The 18,533-nt window shown below is 41.2% G+C and overlaps 1 protein-coding gene across 2 annotated transcripts in view; it reads right to left on the bottom strand.

Annotated features, from left to right (window-relative positions):
• The window catches only part of ABCB10 (ATP binding cassette subfamily B member 10), a 332,203-nt gene that overhangs the window by 292,661 nt on the left and 21,009 nt on the right, over positions 1-18,533 (bottom strand). For both annotated transcript variants that reach the window (XM_053711149.1, XM_053711150.1), the window contains exon 2: positions 7,749-7,949. In XM_053711149.1, the coding sequence (XP_053567124.1) occupies positions 7,749-7,949 (201 nt within the window). The remainder of the gene's footprint in view (positions 1-7,748; positions 7,950-18,533) is intronic.

Here is an 18,533-nt window from a genome sequence, read left to right as displayed (position 1 = left end):
CATTATACAGAAGGAACCACTGCCTGAAGAACCTTTCTCCCAAAAATAGCCTCCGAAGAAGCAAAAGTGTCAAATTTGTAAAATTTGGAAAAAGTATGAAGCGAAGACCAAGTTGCAGCCTTGCAAATCTGTTCAACAGAGGCCTCATTCTTAAAGGCCCAAGTGGAAGCCACAGCTCTAGTAGAATGAGCTGTAATTCTTTCAGGAGGCTGCTGTCCAGCAGTCTCATAGGCTAAACGAATTATGCTACGAAGCCAGAAGGAGAGAGAGGTAGCCGAAGCCTTATGACCTCTCCTCTGACCAGAGTACACGACAAACAGGGAAGACGTTTGTCGAAAATCCTTAGTTGCCTGCAAGTAGAACTTGAGGGCACGAACTACATCCAGATTGTGTAGAAGACGTTCCTTCTTTGAAGAAGGATTTGGACACAAGGATGGAACAACAATCTCTTGATTGATATTCCTGTTAGTAACTACCTTAGGTAAGAACCCAGGTTTAGTACGCAGAACTACCTTGTCTGAGTGAAAAATCAGATAAGGAGAATCACAATGTAAGGCTGATAACTCAGAGACTCTTCGAGCCGAGGAAATAGCCATTAAAAACAGAACTTTCCAAGATAACAATTTTATATCAATGGAATGAAGGGGTTCAAACGGAACACCCTGTAAAACGTTAAGAACTAAGTTTAAACTCCATGGCGGAGCAACAGCTTTAAACACAGGCTTGATCCTAGCTAAAGCCTGACAAAAGGCCTGGACGTCTGGATTTTCTGACAGACGCCTGTGTAACAAAATGGACAGAGCTGAGATCTGTCCCTTTAATGAGCTAGCCGATAAACCCTTTTCTAAACCTTCTTGTAGAAAGGACAATATCCTAGGAATCCTAACCTTACTCCAGGAGTAACCTTTGGATTCGCACCAGTATAGGTATTTACGCCATATCTTATGGTAAATCCTTCTGGTAACAGGCTTCCTAGCCTGTATCAGGGTATCAATAACCGACTCAGAAAAACCACGTTTTGATAAAATCAAGCGTTCAATTTCCAAGCAGTCAGCTTCAGAGAAGTTAGATTTTGATGTTTGAATGGACCCTGTATCAGAAGGTCCTGTCTTAGAGGTAGAGACCAAGGCGGACAGGATGACATGTCCACTAGATCTGCATACCAAGTCCTGCGTGGCCATGCAGGCGCTATTAGAATCACTGATGCTCTCTCCTGTTTGATTTTGGCAATCAATCGAGGAAGCAGCGGGAAGGGTGGAAACACATAAGCCATCCCGAAGTTCCAAGGTGCTGTCAAAGCATCTATCAGAACCGCTCCCGGATCCCTGGATCTGGACCCGTAGTGTGGAAGTTTGGCGTTCTGGCGAGACGCCATGAGATCTATCTCTGGTTTGCCCCAACGTCGAAGTATTTGGGCAAAGACCTCCGGATGAAGTTCCCACTCCCCCGGATGAAAAGTCTGGCGACTCAAGAAATCCGCCTCCCAGTTCTCCACTCCCGGGATGTGGATTGCTGACAGGTGGCAAGAGTGAGACTCTGCCCAGCGAATTATCTTTGATACTTCCATCATTGCTAGGGAGCTTCTTGTCCCTCCTTGATGGTTGATGTAAGCTACAGTCGTGATGTTGTCCGACTGAAACCTGATGAACCCCCGAGTTTTTAACTGGGGCCAAGCCAGAAGGGCATGGAGAACTGCTCTCAATTCCAGAATGTTTATTGGCAGGAGACTTTCCTCCTGATTCCATTGTCCCTGAGCCTTCAGAGAATTCCAGACAGCGCCCCAACCTAGTAGGCTGGCGTCTGTTGTTACAATTGTCCAGTCCGGCCTGCTGAATGGCATCCCCCTGGACAGATGTGGCCGAGAAAGCCACCATAGAAGAGAGTTTCTGGTCTCTTGATCCAGATTCAGAGTAGGGGACAAGTCTGAGTAATCCCCATTCCACTGACTCAGCATGCACAATTGCAGCGGTCTGAGATGTAGACGTGCAAAGGGAACTATGTCCATTGCTGCTACCATTAAGCTGATCACCTCCATGCATTGAGCTACTGACGGGAGTTGAATGGAATGAAGGACACGGCATGCATTTAGAAGCTTTGTTAATCTGTCTTCTGTCAGATAAATCTTCATTTCTACAGAATCTATAAGAGTCCCCAAGAATGGAACTCTTGTGAGAGGAAAAAGAGAACTCTTCTTTTCGTTCACTTTCCATCCATGCGACCTTAGAAATGCCAGAACTAACTCTGTATGAGACTTGGCAGTTTGAAAGCTTGAAGCTTGTATCAGAATGTCGTCTAGGTACGGAGCTACCGAAATTCCTCGCGGTCTTAGTACCGCCAGAAGGGCACCCAGAACCTTTGTGAAGATTCTTGGAGCCGTAGCCAATCCGAATGGAAGAGCTACAAACTGGTAATGCCTGTCTAAGAAGGCAAACCTTAGATACCGGTAATGATCTTTGTGAATCGGTATGTGAAGGTAAGCATCCTTTAAATCCACTGTGGTCATGTACTGACCCTTTTGGATCATGGGTAAGATTGTCCGAATAGTTTCCATTTTGAACGATGGAACTCTTAGGAATTTGTTTAGGATCTTTAAATCCAAGATTGGCCTGAAAGTTCCCTCTTTTTTGGGAACCACAAACAGGTTTGAGTAAAACCCTTGTCCTTGTTCCGACCGCGGAACCGGATGGATCACTCCCATTAATAACAGATCTTGTACACAGCGTAGAAACGCTTCTTTCTTTATCTGGTTTGTTGACAACCTTGACAGATGAAATCTCCCTCTTGGGGGAGAGAATTTGAAGTCTAGAAGGTATCCCTGAGATATGATCTCTAGCGCCCAGGGATCCTGAACATCTCTTGCCCAAGCCTGGGCGAAGAGAGAGAGTCTGCCCCCCACTAGATCCGGTCCCGGATCGGGGGCCCTCGGTTCATGCTGTCTTTGGGGCAGCAGCAGGTTTCCTGGCCTGCTTGCCCTTGTTCCAGGACTGGTTAGGTTTCCAGCCTTGTCTGTAACGAGCAACAGCTCCTTCCTGTTTTGGTGCAGTGGAAGTTGATGCTGCTCCTGCTTTGAAATTCCGAAAGGGACGAAAATTAGACTGTCTAGCCTTAGCTTTGGCTTTGTCTTGAGGCAGGGCGTGGCCCTTACCTCCTGTAATGTCAGCGATAATTTCTTTCAAACCGGGCCCAAATAAAGTTTGCCCCTTGAAAGGTATATTAAGTAATTTGGACTTAGAAGTTACATCAGCTGACCAGGATTTTAGCCACAGCGCCCTACGTGCCTGAATGGCGAATCCTGAGTTCTTAGCCGTAAGTTTGGTTAAATGTATTACGGCCTCCGAAATGAATGAATTAGCTAGTTTAAGGACTCTAAGCCTGTCCGTAATGTCGTCCAGCGTAGTTGAACTAAGGTTCTCTTCCAGAGACTCAATCCAAAATGCTGCCGCAGCCGTAATCGGCGCGATGCATGCAAGGGGTTGCAATATAAAACCTTGTTGAACAAACATTTTCTTAAGGTAACCCTCTAATTTTTTATCCATTGGATCTGAAAAAGCACAGCTATCCTCCAACGGGATAGTGGTACGCTTAGCTAAAGTAGAAACTGCTCCCTCCACCTTAGGGACCGTTTGCCATAAGTCCCGTGTGGTGGCGTCTATTGGAAACATCTTTCTAAATATTGGAGGGGGTGAGAACGGCACACCGGGTCTATCCCACTCCTTAGTAACAATTTCAGTTAGTCTCTTAGGTATAGGAAAAACGTCAGTACTCGCCGGTACCGCAAAGTATTTATCCAACCTACACAATTTCTCTGGTATTGCAACAGTGTTACAATCATTAAGAGCCGCTAAAACCTCCCCTAGTAATACACGGAGGTTTTCCAATTTAAATTTAAAATTTGAAATATCTGAATCCAATCTGTTTGGATCAGAACCGTCACCCACAGAATGAAGCTCTCCGTCCTCATGCTCTGCAAGCTGTGACGCAGTATCAGACATGGCCCTAGTATTATCAGCGCACTCTGTTCTCACCCCAGAGTGATCACGCTTGCCTCTTAGTTCTGGTAATTTAGCCAAAACTTCAGTCATAACAGTAGCCATATCTTGTAATGTTATCTGTAATGGCCGCCCAGATGTACTAGGCGCCATAATATCACGCACCTCCCGGGCGGGAGATGCAGGTACTGACACGTGAGGCGAGTTAGTCGGCATAACTCTCCCCTCGCTGTTTGGTGAAATTTGTTCAAATTGTACAGATTGGCTTTTATTTAAAGTAGCATCAATACAGTTAGTACATAAATTTCTATTGGGCTCCACCTTGGCATTGGAACAAATGACACAGGTATCTTCCTCTGAATCAGACATGTTTAACACACTAGCAATAAACTTGCAACTTGGGTACAATCTTATTTAACAAAAACGTACTGTGCCTCAAAGAAGCACTAAACGATTAAATGACAGTTGAATAATGAACTGAAAAACAGTTATAGCATCAATCCTTAAAAACAACACAACTTTTAGCAAAGGTTTGTTCCCATTAGTAAAGTAACAATAATTAAATTTGAAAATAAAAATTACAGAGCAACGTTTTTAATCACAGTCAATATATAAGTCTCACAGCTCTGCTGAGAGAATCTACCTCCCTCCAAAGAAGTTTGAAGACCCCTGAGTTCTGTTATACAAGAGTAACTGACTGGAAATTTTTGATGCGTAGCAAAGAGCGCCAAAAACGGCCCCTCCCCCTCACACACAGCAGTGAGAGAGAAACGAAACTGTCACAATTAAAACAAGCAACTGCCAAGTGGAAAAATAATGCCCAAATATTATTCACTCAGTACCTCAGAAAATGCAAACGATTCTACATTCCAGCAAAAACGTTTAACATGATAAATACCTATTAAAAGGTTTAGTGTACTTTTAACAGAGTAATTCCGGTGAAATACCATCCCCAGAATATTGAAGTGTAGAGTATACATACATGTCATTATAACGGTATGGCAGGATTTTCTCATCAATTCCATTCAGAAAATAAAAACTGCTACATACCTCAATGCAGATTCATCTGCCCGCTGTCCCCTGATCTGAAGCTTTTACCTCCCTCAGATGGCCGAGAAACAGCAATATGATCTTAACTACTCCGGTTAAAATCATAGTAAAAAACTCTGGTAGATTCTTCTTCAAACTCTGCCAGAGAGGCAATAACACGCTCCGGTGCTATTGTAAAATAACAAACTTTTGATTGAAGTTATAAAAACTAAGTATAATCACCATAGTCCTCTCACACATCCTATCTAGTCGTTGGGTGCAAGAGAATGACTGGGAGTGACGTAGAGGGGAGGAGCTATATGCAGCTCTGCTGGGTGAATCCTCTTGCATTTCCTGTTGGGGAGGAGTTATATCCCAGAAGTAAGGATGACCCGTGGACTGATCACACATAACAGAAGAAAAGGTGTTTAATATCCCTTTAACAACTTTCTGATTTACTTCTATTATCAAATTGTATTTGTACTCTTGGTATTCTTTGTTGAAAAGCAATAAGCTCAGGAGCGTTTACGTGTCTGCAGCACTTTATGACAGCAGCTTTGCAGGAATGTTATCCATTTGCAAGAGCACTAGATGGCAGCACTATTTCCTGCCATGTAGTGACCCAGACTAGTGTTCCCTCTAAGGTCAGTTTTGTGAGCAGCCCAGCAGTGAAAGTTAGTTAGAGCAGTGGGCAAACTACACAATTCAGACTGTAAGGTGTTGTTCCCTTATTAAAAGGGACACTGAAGTCAAAATAAAGTTTTATGATTCAGATAGAGCATGCAGTTTTAAGACACTTTCCAATTTACTTCCATTATCAAATTTTGCACAGTCTTTTTACATGCACACTTTCTGGGGAACAAGATCCTACTGAGCATGTGCACAAGCTCACAGGGTACACGTATACTAGCCTGTGATTGGCTGATGTCTGTCACATGATACAGGGGCTGGAAAATGGGAGAAAAAATAAATTTGTCAAAAAAAAATCTACTGAAGTTTTATTTGCATTTTCTTTTTCATTGTGCTCTTGTTAATTATGCAATTCTACTGCATTGAGTGGTCCTTAAACTGTTTCACTACTGGGCCGGGCTGCTCACAAAAAACTCTCCTTGAAGGAAACACTGCCCCAGACACCTACCTAGGTATCTCTTTAATAAAGAAGAATAACATGGGAATGAAGCAAGTATGATAACAGAACTAAATTGGAAATTTTGCTTTAAAACTGTATGTTCTGTCTGAATCACAAAAAAACATTGTTTGGGTTTCGTATCCCTTTAATGTACATTTTAAAATGGAACTCTGCTCTTCCCCCTAAAAAACAAATGCATAATGAATCATTTATTTCAAAATTTGAACTTGTTGCTCAAGGGGACATTATAGAGGGAAAATGACATTCTCTAAAAAAGCATGTAATTTTAGAACTTTCAACCTACAAGTTAGTGTATTAAACCCCTGCCAAGGGCTTAAACACTTCAGAACCACAGAGACCTGGGAAGACATGGACTGTAGGGTCCAATAGTTTTCTATGATTCCCAAGCTATACTTTATATATTTAAAGGGACATTCCACTCAAAATTTAAATGCACATAGATGAATTACATATTTGAATAGAAACATATTTGTAATATACATGTATTCGCAAAAATGCTTCTAGTAAAAAATAACATTTTAGTTTTAGAAAACTTCTCTGCACGTGCACGTGAAGCATAGCTAAATATTTTCAGTGCACCAGCATTTTAAATACTGCAGAAGCTCAGAGCACCAGTGGGGCTTGTAATCATGTCAGCAATTACTAAATTGAGTCATTATCAGATGATACAAGCAGCTTAAGCTCTCTGACCAAGTGTGTTTAAAATGCTGGTGCACGGTGCATACTTAAATACACTTTTGAAACAGCTATAGCTTTTATTAGAACCATTTTTGCAAATACATATACAGTATATTACAAAAATGAGTCTACTTAAAACTGAAATATATCCACTTGGATTCCAATTTTGGCTGGAGTGTCCCTTTAACCTTTTTTGAGTGGGTTAAACACAGACTTGCAGGGTTGGTAGTGCTAAAATGTCCCTTTGACATGAAGACGAAACCCTGAGTAGTTGATATATATATATATATATATATATATATATATATATATATATATATATATATATATATACACACACACACACACACACACACACACACATACATACATCATTTAGTGAGAGAATAATAAGATTTTAAAATATGCATTAAAAGAAAATAAACCCTAAAAACATTTTAGAAGCAATATTGAGGTTATTCCCTGCCTCCCTCTAATCATGGTTGCTGTCATTTTGAATTCTAGCTTTCATTGCTTTTCAACCATGTGTTAACATATGTGCAACTGTCATTCAGATACCGACAGTGAAGCTTAGGTTCCAAAATGGTGGCACCCATAATTAGGGGAGATACATGAAATGTATTTAGTGTTTAAAGTCCCTTTAAATTACAACATACACCTATGAATTCCCTGGCTGTTATAAAAGGGATGCCTACAGCATATTTATGTATGTACATAATTTTGTTTTTGTTTTTTATTAGGATACAATTTAAGCATCACAAGCTTTAGCTATATAGTTAAACTGATATCTATACTGCTCACCAAAAGAAAAACAAAAAATTAATTTTTAAAAAACTTGCCAATCATGTTTGGTTTCCCTACGCACATTTTATTGTCTAAGCATTTGTCACAGTATTTCATACCTGATGTTTGCATGAGGTAGACACGGATAGCATTGGCAGCAGCTCCACACAGAAAGATACCAGTCAAGAAGGCACACAGAGATGTCAGACTGGAAGCAAAATTACCAGAAGAATTAGAGTATATGACATCAATAACCTTCCCCAGGAAAAAAGGAGCAGACATCGTGATAACACTGGATATAGTAAGGAATCCCACTGCAGCTGGAAGACAAATATTATACAGGTCAATTTCATTTTATATATGCACTGTTTTTAATGCTGTGTATCTCTCTCTCATTTAACCTGTCATTCTGTAAATTCTGCCTTATTTTCTGTCTGACATGTGCCTTGAAGAGCGTCTGAAGTATTGTTCACCATATATTCTATGCTTTTTTTTTCTCAATCTGTGGTGCTTATATCACTGAGGGTATCTGGAGATTGGTAAGGGATATTAAAGGGACAGCATACCCTAAATTTTCTTCCCTATAATCTGTTCCCAATGATCCACTTTACCTGCTAGAGTGTACTAAATTATTTACAAATAGCTCCTTTCCCTTTATATTGAAATAGCTGATTTCACTTGGGGTATCCATACCTATACTGAAAGTTTCTATACTTAAAGGGACATGAAAGCCAAACATTTTCTTTCATGATTTAGATAGATCTTACTATTTTAATCAATGTTCTAATTTACTTCTACTATCTAATTTGCTTTTTCTCTTGGTACCCTTTGTTGAAAAAAAAATACCTAGGTAGGTTAAAGGGATACTAAACCCAATTTTTTTCTTTCATGATTCAGATAGAGCATGCAATTTTAAGCAACTTTCTAATTTACTCCTATTATCAATTTTTCTTTGTCCCCTTGCTATCTTTATTTGAAAAAGAAAGTCCAGTGCACTGGACAGCACTTGTTTATTGGTGGATGAATGTATCTACCAATCAGCAAGAACAACCCAGGTTGTTCACCAAAAATGGTCCGGCATCTAAACTTACATTCTTGCTTTTCAAATAAAGATACCAAAAGAATGAAGAACATGTGCTAATAGGAGTAAATTAGCAGGTTGCTTAAAAGTGCATGCTCTATCTGAATTCACAGTCACACAAGAAAAAATTTGGGTTCAGTGTCCCTTTAAAGGGACAGTTTACTCAAAAATGTTCTACCCTTTAATTTGTTCCCAATGATCCACTTTACCTGGTGGAGTGTATTAAATTGTTTACAAGTAGTCCCATTACCCTTATATTTGCATCTTAAATTGTTTATTTAGCCTGTGATTTTCCCGCCCATCTTGAAAGTTTTTGGCCTCAAGGCCAAGCTGTGTTAACACAGCCAGTAGAATAAATTAAGGTAATAAAAACAGAATTTATGTTTACCTGATAAATTACTTTCTCCAACGGTGTGTCCGGTCCACGGCGTCATCCTTACTTGTGGGATATTCTCTTCCCCAACAGGAAACAGGAAATGGCAAAGAGCCCAGCAAAGCTGGTCACATGATCCCTCCTAGGCTCCGCCTACCCCAGTCATTCGACCGACGTTAAGGAGGAATATTTGCATAGGAGAAACCATATGATACCGTGGTGACTGTAGTTAAAGAAAATAAATTATCAGACCTGATTAAAAAACCAGGGCGGGCCGTGGACCGGACACACCGTTGGAGAAAGTAATTTATCAGGTAAACATAAATTCTGTTTTCTCCAACATAGGTGTGTCCGGTCCACGGCGTCATCCTTACTTGTGGGAACCAATACCAAAGCTTTAGGACACGGATGATGGGAGGGAGCAAATCAGGTCACCTAGATGGAAGGCACCACGGCTTGCAAAACCTTTCTCCCAAAAATAGCCTCAGAAGAAGCAAAAGTATCAAACTTGTAAAATTTGGTAAAAGTGTGCAGTGAAGACCAAGTCGCTGCCCTACATATCTGATCAACAGAAGCCTCGTTCTTGAAGGCCCATGTGGAAGCCACAGCCCTAGTGGAATGAGCTGTGATTCTTTCGGGAGGCTGCCGTCCGGCAGTCTCGTAAGCCAATCTGATGATGCTTTTAATCCAAAAAGAGAGAGAGGTAGAAGTTGCTTTTTGACCTCTCCTTTTACCGGAATAAACAACAAACAAGGAAGATGTTTGTCTAAAATCCTTTGTAGCATCTAAATAGAATTTTAGAGCGCGAACAACATCCAAATTGTGCAACAAACGTTCCTTCTTCGAAACTGGTTTCGGACACAGAGAAGGTACGATAATCTCCTGGTTAATGTTTTTGTTAGAAACAACTTTTGGAAGAAAACCAGGTTTAGTACGTAAAACCACCTTATCTGCATGGAACACCAGATAAGGAGGAGAACACTGCAGAGCAGATAATTCTGAAACTCTTCGAGCAGAAGAAATTGCAACCAAAAACAAAACTTTCCAAGATAATAACTTAATATCAACGGAATGTAAGGGTTCAAACGGAACCCCCTGAAGAACTGAAAGAACTAAGTTGAGACTCCAAGGAGGAGTCAAAGGTTTGTAAACAGGCTTGATTCTAACCAGAGCCTGAACAAAGGCTTGAACATCTGGCACAGCTGCCAGCTTTTTGTGAAGTAACACAGACAAGGCAGAAATCTGTCCCTTCAGGGAACTTGCAGATAATCCTTTTTCCAATCCTTCTTGAAGGAACGATAGAATCTTAGGAATCTTAACCTTGTCCCAAGGGAATCCTTTAGATTCACACCAACAGATATATTTTTTCCAAATTTTGTGGTAAATCTTTCTAGTTACAGGCTTTCTGGCCTGAACAAGAGTATCGATAACAGAATCTGAGAACCCTCGCTTCGATAAGATCAAGCGTTCAATCTCCAAGCAGTCAGCTGGAGTGAGACCAGATTCGGATGTTCGAACGGACCTTGAACAAGAAGGTCTCGTCTCAAAGGTAGCTTCCATGGTGGAGCCGATGACATATTCACCAGATCTGCATACCAAGTCCTGCGTGGCCACGCAGGAGCTATCAAGATCACCGACGCCCTTTCCTGATTGATCCTGGCTACCAGCCTGGGGATGAGAGGAAACGGCGGGAATACATAAGCTAGTTTGAAGGTCCAAGGTGCTACTAGTGCATCCACTAGAGCCGCCTTGGGATCCCTGGATCTGGACCCGTAGCAAGGAACTTTGAAGTTCTGACGAGAGGCCATCAGATCCATGTCTGGAATGCCCCACAGTTGAGTGACTTGGGCAAAGATTTCCGGATGGAGTTCCCACTCCCCCGGATGCAATGTCTGACGACTCAGAAAATCCGCTTCCCAATTTTCCACTCCTGGGATGTGGATAGCAGACAGGTGGCAGGAGTGAGACTCCGCCCATAGAATGATTTTGGTCACTTCTTCCATCGCCAGGGAACTCCTTGTTCCCCCCTGATGGTTGATGTACGCAACAGTTGTCATGTTGTCTGATTGAAACCGTATGAACTTGGCCCTCGCTAGCTGAGGCCAAGCCTTGAGAGCATTGAATATCGCTCTCAGTTCCAGAATATTTATCGGTAGAAGAGATTCTTCCCGAGACCAAAGACCCTGAGCTTTCAGGGATCCCCAGACCGCGCCCCAGCCCATCAGACTGGCGTCGGTCGTGACAATGACCCACTCTGGTCTGCGGAAGGTCATCCCTTGTGACAGGTTGTCCAGGGACAGCCACCAACGGAGTGAGTCTCTGGTCCTCTGATTTACTTGTATCCTCGGAGACAAGTTTGTATAGTCCCCATTCCACTGACTGAGCATGCACAGTTGTAATGGTCCTAGATGAATGCGCGCAAAAGGAACTATGTCCATTGCCGCTACCATCAAACCTATCACTTCCATGCACTGCGCTATGGAAGGAAGAGGAACGGAATGAAGTATCCGACAAGAGTCTAGAAGTTTTGTTTTTCTGGCCTCTGTCAGAAAAATCCTCATTTCTAAGGAGTCTATTATTGTTCCCAAGAAGGGAACCCTTGTTGACGGAGATAGAGAACTCTTTTCCACGTTCACTTTCCATCCATGAGATCTGAGAAAGGCCAGGACGATGTCCGTGTGAGCCTTTGCTTGAGGAAGGGACGACGCTTGAATCAGAATGTCGTCCAAGTAAGGTACTACAGCAATGCCCCTTGGTCTTAGCACAGCTAGAAGGGACCCTAGTACCTTTGTGAAAATCCTTGGAGCAGTGGCTAATCCGAAAGGAAGCGCCACGAACTGGTAATGCTTGTCCAGGAATGCGAACCTTAGGAACCGATGATGTTCCTTGTGGATAGGAATATGTAGATACGCATCCTTTAAATCCACCGTGGTCATGAATTGACCTTCCTGGATGGAAGGAAGAATTGTTCGAATGGTTTCCATTTTGAACGATGGAACCTTGAGAAACTTGTTTAAGATCTTGAGATCTAAGATTGGTCTGAACGTTCCCTCTTTTTTGGGAACTATGAACAGATTGGAGTAGAACCCCATCCCTTGTTCTCCTAATGGAACAGGATGAATCACTCCCATTTTTAACAGGTCTTCTACACAACGTAAGAATGCCTGTCTTTTTATGTGGTCTGAAGACAACTGAGACCTGTGGAACCTCCCCCTTGGGGGAAGCCCCTTGAATTCCAGAAGATAACCTTGGGAGACTATTTCTAGCGCCCAAGGATCCAGAACATCTCTTGCCCAAGCCTGAGCGAAGAGAGAGAGTCTGCCCCCCACCAGATCCGGTCCCGGATCGGGGGCCAACATTTCATGCTGTCTTGGTAGCAGTGGCAGGTTTCTTGGCCTGCTTTCCCTTGTTCCAGCCTTGCATTGGTCTCCAAGCTGGCTTGGCTTGAGAAGTATTACCCTCTTGCTTAGAGGACGTAGCACTTTGGGCTGGTCCGTTTCTACGAAAGGGACGAAAATTAGGTTTATTTTTGGCCTTGAAAGGCCGATCCTGAGGAAGGGCGTGGCCCTTACCCCCAGTGATATCAGAGATAATCTCTTTCAAGTCAGGGCCAAACAGCGTTTTCCCCTTGAAAGGAATGTTAAGTAGCTTGTTCTTGGAAGACGCATCAGCTGACCAAGATTTCAACCAAAGCGCTCTGCGCGCCACAATAGCAAACCCAGAATTCTTAGCCGCTAACCTAGCCAATTGCAAAGTGGCGTCTAGGGTGAAAGAATTAGCCAATTTGAGAGCATTGATTCTGTCCATAATCTCCTCATAAGGAGGAGAATCACTATCGACCGCCTTTACCAGCTCATCGAACCAGAAACACGCGGCTGTAGCGACAGGGACAATGCATGAAATTGGTTGTAGAAGGTAACCCTGCTGAACAAACATCTTTTTAAGTAAACCTTCTAATTTTTTATCCATAGGATCTTTGAAAGCACAACTATCTTCTATGGGTATAGTGGTGCGTTTGTTTAAAGTGGAAACCGCTCCCTCGACCTTGGGGACTGTCTGCCATAAGTCCTTTCTGGGGTCGACCATAGGAAACAATTTTTTAAATATGGGGGGAGGGACGAAAGGAATACCGGGCCTTTCCCATTCTTTATTTACAATGTCCGCCACCCGCTTGGGTATAGGAAAAGCTTCAGGGAGCCCCGGGACCTCTAGGAACTTGTCCATTTTACATAGTTTCTCTGGGATGACCAACTTGTCACAATCATCCAGAGTGGATAATACCTCCTTAAGCAGAATGCGGAGATGTTCCAACTTAAATTTAAACGTAATCACATCAGGTTCAGCTTGTTGAGAAATGTTCCCTGAATCAGTAATTTCTCCCTCAGACAAAACCTCCCTGGCCCCATCAGACTTGTTTAGGGGCCCTTCAGAACCATTATTATCAGCGTCGTCATGCTCTTCAGTATCTAAAACAGAGCAGTCGCGCTTACGCTGATAAGTGTGCATTTTGGCTAAAATGTTTTTGACAGAATTATCCATTACAGCCGTTAATTGTTGCATAGTAAGGAGTATTGGCGCGCTAGATGTACTAGGGGCCTCCTGAGTGGGCAAGACTCGTGTAGACGAAGGAGGGAATGATGCAGTACCATGCTTACTCCCCTCACTTGAGGAATCATCTTGGGCATCATTGTCATTGTCACATAAATCACATTTATTTAAATGAGAAGGAACTCTGGCTTCCCCACATTCAGAACACAGTCTATCTGGTAGTTCAGACATGTTAAACAGGCATAAACTTGATAACAAAGTACAAAAAACGTTTTAAAAGAAAACCGTTACTGTCACTTTAAATTTTAAACTGAACACACTTTATTACTGCAATTGCGAAAAAATATGAAGGAATTGTTCAAAATTCACCAAAATTTCACCACAGTGTCTTAAAGCCTTAAAAGTATTGCACACCAAATTTGGAAGCTTTAACCCTTAAAATAACGGAACCGGAGCCGTTTTTAACTTTAACCCCTTTACCGTCCCTGGTATCTGCTTTGCTGAGACCCAACCAAGCCCAAAGGGGAATACGATACCAAATGACGCCTTCAGAAAGTCTTTTCTATGTATCAGAGCTCCTCACACATGCGACTGCATGTCATGCCTCTCAAAAACAAGTGCGCAACACCGGCGCGAAAATGAGGCTCTGCCTATGATTTGGGAAAGCCCCTAAGAATAAGGTGTCTAAAACAGTGCCTGCCGATATAATCTTATCAAAATACCCAGATTAAATGATTCCTCAAGGCTAAATATGTGTTAATAATGAATCGATTTAGCCCAGAAAAAGTCTACAGTCTTAATAAGCCCTTGTGAAGCCCTTATTTACTATCTTAATAAACATGGCTTACCGGATCCCATAGGGAAAATGACAGCTTCCAGCATTACATCGTCTTGTTAGAATGTGTCATACCTCAAGCAGCAAGAGACTGCTCACTGTTCCCCCAACTGAAGTTAATTCCTCTCAACAGTCCTGTGTGGAACAGCCATGGATTTTAGTAACGGTTGCTAAAATCATTTTCCTCATACAAACAGAAATCTTCATCTCTTTTCTGTTTCTGAGTAAATAGTACATACCAGCACTATTTTAAAATAACAAACTCTTGATTGAATAATAAAAACTACAGTTAAACACTAAAAAACTCTAAGCCATCTCCGTGGAGATGTTGCCTGTACAACGGCAAAGAGAATGACTGGGGTAGGCGGAGCCTAGGAGGGATCATGTGACCAGCTTTGCTGGGCTCTTTGCCATTTCCTGTTTCCTGTTGGGGAAGAGAATATCCCACAAGTAAGGATGACGCCGTGGACCGGACACACCTATGTTGGAGAAATGTTAATTTTCCATTGTTCTCTCCAAGTAATGGTGATTGGTTTATGGACAGATATAAGATAAAGAAGCAGGTATATGTACACAATGTGATAAAGTAATGAGATCTGATTATACCTTCAAGCTCAACCCATTTTATTAGGTTGTGGCTTCAAAACACAAAATCAGCTAATTCATATACACAAATAAGTCTTAAAAAGCAAATCTCATACATGTTATACTCTGCAGCTGGTAAAAAAATAATTGGAAACACATTAAGGGGAAAAACTATTTTATATCATACGGTCCCTTTAAAGAACCAATCAATGAGTGATTAAATGAAGTATAAAAAAAAAGTACCATTGTATAGTTAAGCTAAAATAGAATCAATCTGAAGCATACATTTTATATAAATGAATTATAATTTGAATGAAAACTTAGTTTAAAACTGCTCCTTTTTCCATTTTGCCACCGCTGTCCCTCCGCCCCTGGCCAAAGGAGGATTTCCCTCAGTTATTGACAACGGTATCCAGAGAATCGTTAGAGTGTTAATTTGCATGCTATTTTCTATGTACGTGTGCTTGCATGCCCATGTGATCCCCTGCACGCTCATGTGACTCCCCCGGTGCGTGCATTAATTTGAGCACACCATCTAGCACAGCATGAAAGGGAGCAGCTCGACTGTATGAGCAGTAAAGCTGGAGCAGTTCCCTTTCATGTCAGTGGCCTCAGTCTCTCCCTTATAATATTTTATTCACTCTTTGGCAGCACGCAGGTGTTTTTCTGCCTAGGCGAGCAGTACACAGTCTTGGATGTGCACTATTCCACCAAAGAAGCGGGGTCCTGTTTAGTTACGTCACATGTGACGTCACCACTTGCGGTGGGACATGCGTAGAGGAGGAAAACTGCATATGTATATAGAAGGTATAGAAATAGACAGAGCAACCCCAGATGTAATTTATTGACAATTCACACGCACAATAAAAACATACAAGAAGTATGTGTAAAATGAGCACATAGAAAATCCTCCTTTATGCGGTATGCAGCCGTAGCAGTCTTTAAGATCCATAAATACTGTGTATTCTATGAATTTTGAAGTTTGATTATTGGATATCACTTGAATTTTGTCCACAATATCATATATGTATATGTGTGTATTAGTGGTCTATTTTTAGCGCCGCTTTTTCAGTGTGTTTTGTGCATATACGTATATGCAGTTTTCATTAGGCAACATTACCCACGTGACCTGGGAGGACGGGGAAAGCAAAAAGATTTTCAAAACTTTCGTTTTCAATGATTATGAGGTGCATTTAAACCAGGTACAGCTCTAAAATATTATTTATAACTATGGGCACACATTTATGTTTATATCATGGAGTGTTGACTGGTCCTTTAAGGAGCAGCAATGCACTACTGGGAGCTAGCTGTTGCCTCTGGTCATTGGTTAACTCAATATGTTCAGCTAGCTTCCTGTAGTGCAATGCTGCTCCTTCAACAAATAACACCAAAGGAATTAAATAACTTTGCTAATTTAAGTAAATTGGAAAGTTGTTAAAAATTGCATGCTCTTTCTGAAACATAAATAGAAAAATTATGAGTTTCATGTCCCTTTAAGTATTGGCTATGGAAAAGCTGTGTAAACATAGCCAGCAGAAGAAATTATACTTCCAGTAAGAGAGAAAAGTAATAAAATTTAAATTTTCAATTGTTCTCTGAGGGTCTCTAGGCTGGCGAGATTATTAAAGAATGCCAGTACTTCTATTTCCCTGGTGGAATGATCTAAAGGCACTTTTTACCCTGAAAACAGGGTGTCCCGCTAAGGGGTGAACACTATAAATTTCTGTGTTTTTTTTTGCGCATCCAATGTACTTAAATTATGAAGAAGAAAAAAAGTTTGTATTTTAAAAATCTTAGAAAACAAATAATTGAACCATTCACACAAAAATATATTGATAAGGTGCATCACAAATTGTAACAAAATTTGTTCACCAAAAATCTTATTTTATCACAAAAGTTAAATTTGTATGTAAATTACACAAGAATAAAATTGTATTAGAAATGCTCAGACTGGATGCACAAAAAAAACACAGAAATTTGTAATAAGTATCAAAATTCATTAAAATTATGGTGGAGATAAAAGCATGAGATTAAAATCCTCCATATCGCAAAAGTAAATCAATAGAAATTATTGCATAGGCAATTAGCACATCTAGGCAAGTATCCCCGCTTGCCTTCACCCAAAAAAACTCCATATACATAGTTACCAATGCACCAGAGGAGTCTGGGTAAGATGTGCAAATTAGATATGTAACATCTCAGCTTTTTGCTTCAAAATACTGTGTTAACACAAAGCGATCCCCTAATGGGGTAAATGCAGCAATGTGATTTTTTGTATTTGCTGCATTTACCCCATTAGGGGGATTGCTGAATGTTAACATAGTTGCATATCTAATTTGCATATCTTACCCAGAATCCTCTGGTGCATTGGTAACAATGTACATGAGTTGCAAGCAGGGATACTTGCCTAGATTTGCCAATTGCCTATGCAATAATTTCTATTGATTTAGTTAGAAGAATAAAATACAAAGCACAATTGTTTGTTTTTTCGTAAAATGGGCTGAACATGGGCGTTCCATAGATGTATATAAAAATGTCTCTCTAATTCCAGTGTAATTCTGTAAATATTTTCACTACAGATTTCAGTTTTTTTTCTCGCCATCTAAAAGGTGGCGTGCTTTTCTCAAAATACTTATAACCCTAATAGAAAAGAACATGCATACGAAAGTATAGGCGATTGTAAGATGCTATATGCAAAAAACAGTGTAATATGATTTACTTTTTAAAGTGCACCCCCTGCTCTCTGCTAACTTTGCTCTACAGAGCGAAGTGCCCCTTTTCAGTGAGCTCCATTACTTTCAATAGGAGACCTCTCGCCACTCCCATGGACTGCATCTTTTTTACGATAATTCCACCAGGGCAGCCCCTGCGAGGGTCAGCTAGTAAAACCACGTCTGAACTTGCGAAGTTTAAATAATAGGGCCCCAAGTATCGGGCTTTGGTTTACAGAGCGGAATAATATAAAGAATTGTTTGTGTGTACAGAAAGTGATAAAATAATCAGATCTGATGACACTGCAAGTTCAACCTATTTTATGATTAGTGGTTTAAAAGAACACAAACTGCTATTGGTAAAGGTGTAGTTTAGCGTCCCAAATTATGTAACCATGTTATATTTTATTTAAACATGTTATATTTTATTGAAAAATGTAATTTTGCTAAACAACTTTAAGAAATGTTCCATTTGAGTGGGAATTACTTCAGAAAGGTAACCTGGGAATTACTTCAGAAAGGTAATGTAAAGGGAGGGGCATAAATAGGTTCCCAGTGGCGGTTGCGGCTCCAGGGGCAGGTATTGGTATAGATTGCTCTGTTCCAATATTGTTCCCGGGCGCCACAACCGCCGCTGGAAACCTATTCATGGCCCCCCCCCCTCACACAGATCACTCTTTTACAATATCGTCCCTTCTCCTTCCCTCCCCATGTGGTACCTTCCAACCGGGCGCTGTAAGAATTTGGGACGCTCATGCCGCTGGAATGTGG

Source organism: Bombina bombina, chromosome 4 (assembly GCF_027579735.1).
Source record: "Bombina bombina isolate aBomBom1 chromosome 4, aBomBom1.pri, whole genome shotgun sequence".
In the NCBI taxonomy this organism is placed as follows: domain Eukaryota; kingdom Metazoa; phylum Chordata; class Amphibia; order Anura; family Bombinatoridae; genus Bombina; species Bombina bombina.
This window is presented reverse-complemented; position numbering and strand designations above follow the sequence as displayed.